At 42.1% G+C, this 2,640-nt stretch overlaps 1 protein-coding gene across 1 annotated transcript in view; it reads right to left on the reverse strand.

Annotated features, from left to right (window-relative positions):
- LOC134439186 (multiple epidermal growth factor-like domains protein 10) overlaps nt 1-2,640 on the reverse strand; it is a 118,026-nt gene continuing 115,386 nt past the window's right edge. Inside the window, exons 22-23 of the mRNA XM_063189071.1 lie at nt 1,663-1,920; nt 1-1,314 (exon numbers count right to left, since the gene is read on the reverse strand). Coding sequence (XP_063045141.1) covers nt 1,148-1,314; nt 1,663-1,920 — 425 coding nt within the window. The 3' untranslated portion in view covers nt 1-1,147. The remainder of the gene's footprint in view (nt 1,315-1,662; nt 1,921-2,640) is intronic.

Below are 2,640 nucleotides of genomic sequence, written 5' to 3' on the forward strand. Positions count from 1 at the left end.
GTATTTACATCACAGGTTGATATTGCACAGTGTTTTACAGATGGATAATTCAGAGAGTTGGTCCTCTAGCATGCACCAGCTCTTAAAAAAAACCTCCAGAATAAACTACCCAACAATGGTTTTAAAAGTCAAGTATAATTTTGTTTCAGATGAATAAAATTTGTTCCCCTCCATAGTATTTATGGAGCTGTCATTGTGGAAATAACTTCTGTACCAAAAGGTTATCCATTTCACAGAATATAATTCTGTCTGCCGTGCCAACCAACGAATGGAGATCACTGACACTGCACTCATATTGCTGGTCTGCGTGTGGGATTTGGTGGACATACTTCAATCTAGACATACAGTAACTGGCATGAGAAGATTTGTGATGAAGAGTAATATTTACAAAATTCAACATGCTTCCTAACACACTACCCAAAAATGTGACTAGATAGACACAACAAATACTGTACAATTTTAAAGAATAAATACAAAATCAGGACAAATCATCAAAGAAAAATAGGTCCTGGATCCAAAGTGTAAATACACAAATTAATTTCATAATAGAAAAATCTTGTAGACGAACAGTGAAGATAACATAGTAGGGCTTTAAGATATGAGTCTCTGTCTCTGAAATATACCACAGGCATATATCAATATACATTTTGTGTTTATCAAAGTGGTGCTCCACAGTATTTCACCGCAGTTCAGTGCAACACTACAACACAGAAGTGATCCTCCATCGTCTTTTTACATCAACTCATATTGATTGAAAAGTGTTGCTGGTAACCTTTTTAAGTGAACAATACAACTTCTTTTTACTTTGGTTATTAAAGAATGATCGGCATCCAAATCTATCCAGTATCTGGTCAGGTCAAGGGTACATATGGTTGTCTGTGACCAGATGAAAGCCCACCGCATTGTGCCAATTGAGGATATGAATGTTCATCTTTGAGGAACAGCACCATAACTGTCGAGGCCCTCCTACTTTACTCAATACTGAAGATCCAGTGTCACAGCATCAAAAAACACTGCAGCTGAGGAATAGAGCAATGGAACCATGGATGTGGAGAAGAAAAAGCCTCTGACCAGAACATCACTGTGAACTTCTCCGTAGATGTTGGAGACCTTTAGTGATGATGTGTCTCAGGTCTCTCTTTGGTCTCTATAGCAGGGAGCTGGAGGGGCTGGCGGGGGGTGCGGGGGGACTGGAGCGCATGGGCAGGACGTCGTAGTGACTCAGGATGTGACTGTTGCGAGGAATGTCATACGGATTCTGGAATATTCCTGACGTGATGCCTCCAGAGGGGGATAAAATGCTCACAGTGGGCTCTAAATGAGAGGAGCGAAGAAGGGAAGAGTAGAGCAGAGGGGAGAAGACAAGAGAAGATTTCAATATACAGTACATCACGCTGATGATGCTCAGTTAATGCAAACAAAAATAATGTATATGAGATCAATCTTCGGCACATTACATGCTGAAAGTGCTGTGCTGTGGCACCTAACCATATGCAGGGAACATTGGGAACCAAGGTTCAAAAACGCTGTGGGTCATTGCCCAGCTCTTCCCCATCTCTCTGCAAATGCCTTCCTCTCTTTCTTCACTGTAGTGTAATAGTCCCCCTCCAAAAAAAACCCAACCACCAAGAAAACAGATGAAAGTGTATTATGTCTTCTCACCGATGTCGTAGACGTTTCTGTTGGCAGTGACAGTGGCAACACTAGCAGCACTAGCAGCAGCGGCGGCGGCGGCGGCAGCGGCAGCAGCAGCGGCCCTGTTGTGGCAACATGGCTGATGGTGATGGTGGTGATGGTGGACAGGCGACTTCATCTCAACATAGCTGCTCTCTGAGTGTTTGCAGGGGGGCTCTGAGATGGTGGCGTATGGACTCTCACTGCTGAGCGAACACGTACTGGACACCGAACTTTTCATGTAGTCTAGAAAGGGGCACAGTATATATACATAGTACATTAAATATAAATTAATATTTAGTACATTATTACAACTGCTTTAATCACCCCTCACACACACGCACGCACGCACGCACACACGCACACACACACGCGCGCGCGCGCATGAATAAATGCATGCAAGCAAACACCAATATAGTAGGTGTTAGAAAATAGTTACTTTAAGTCAGCAAAATATGCATAAACATTGTTTTAGCTCTGGGTTTGTGCCATTGTTCACATCATACAGGAATGTGGCATCAAGTTTGTTAGTAAAAGAGATACTGGACACCGAACTTTTCATGTAGTCTAGAAAGGGGCACAGAATGTATACATAGTACATTAAATATAAATGAATATTTAGTACATTATTACAACTGCTTTAATCACCCCTCGCACGCACGCACGCACGCACGCACGCACACACACACGCGTGCGCGCACATGAATAAATGCATGCAAGCAAACACCAATATAGTAGGTGTTAGAAAATAGTTACTTTAAGTCAGCAAAATATGCATAAACATTGTTTTAGCTCTGGGTTTGTGCCATTGTTCACATCATACAGGAATGTGGCATCAAGTTTGTTAGTAAAAGAGATCAACAAGCAGGAGAAATCAAGGGAAACCAGAGTGCATCAGACTTGTTCAAACACACACACATACATACAGTACACACACACACACACACAAACACATACACACATGGT

The sequence above is a fragment of the Engraulis encrasicolus genome, chromosome 22 (assembly GCF_034702125.1).
Source record: "Engraulis encrasicolus isolate BLACKSEA-1 chromosome 22, IST_EnEncr_1.0, whole genome shotgun sequence".
In the NCBI taxonomy this organism is placed as follows: Eukaryota; Metazoa; Chordata; class Actinopteri; order Clupeiformes; family Engraulidae; genus Engraulis; species Engraulis encrasicolus.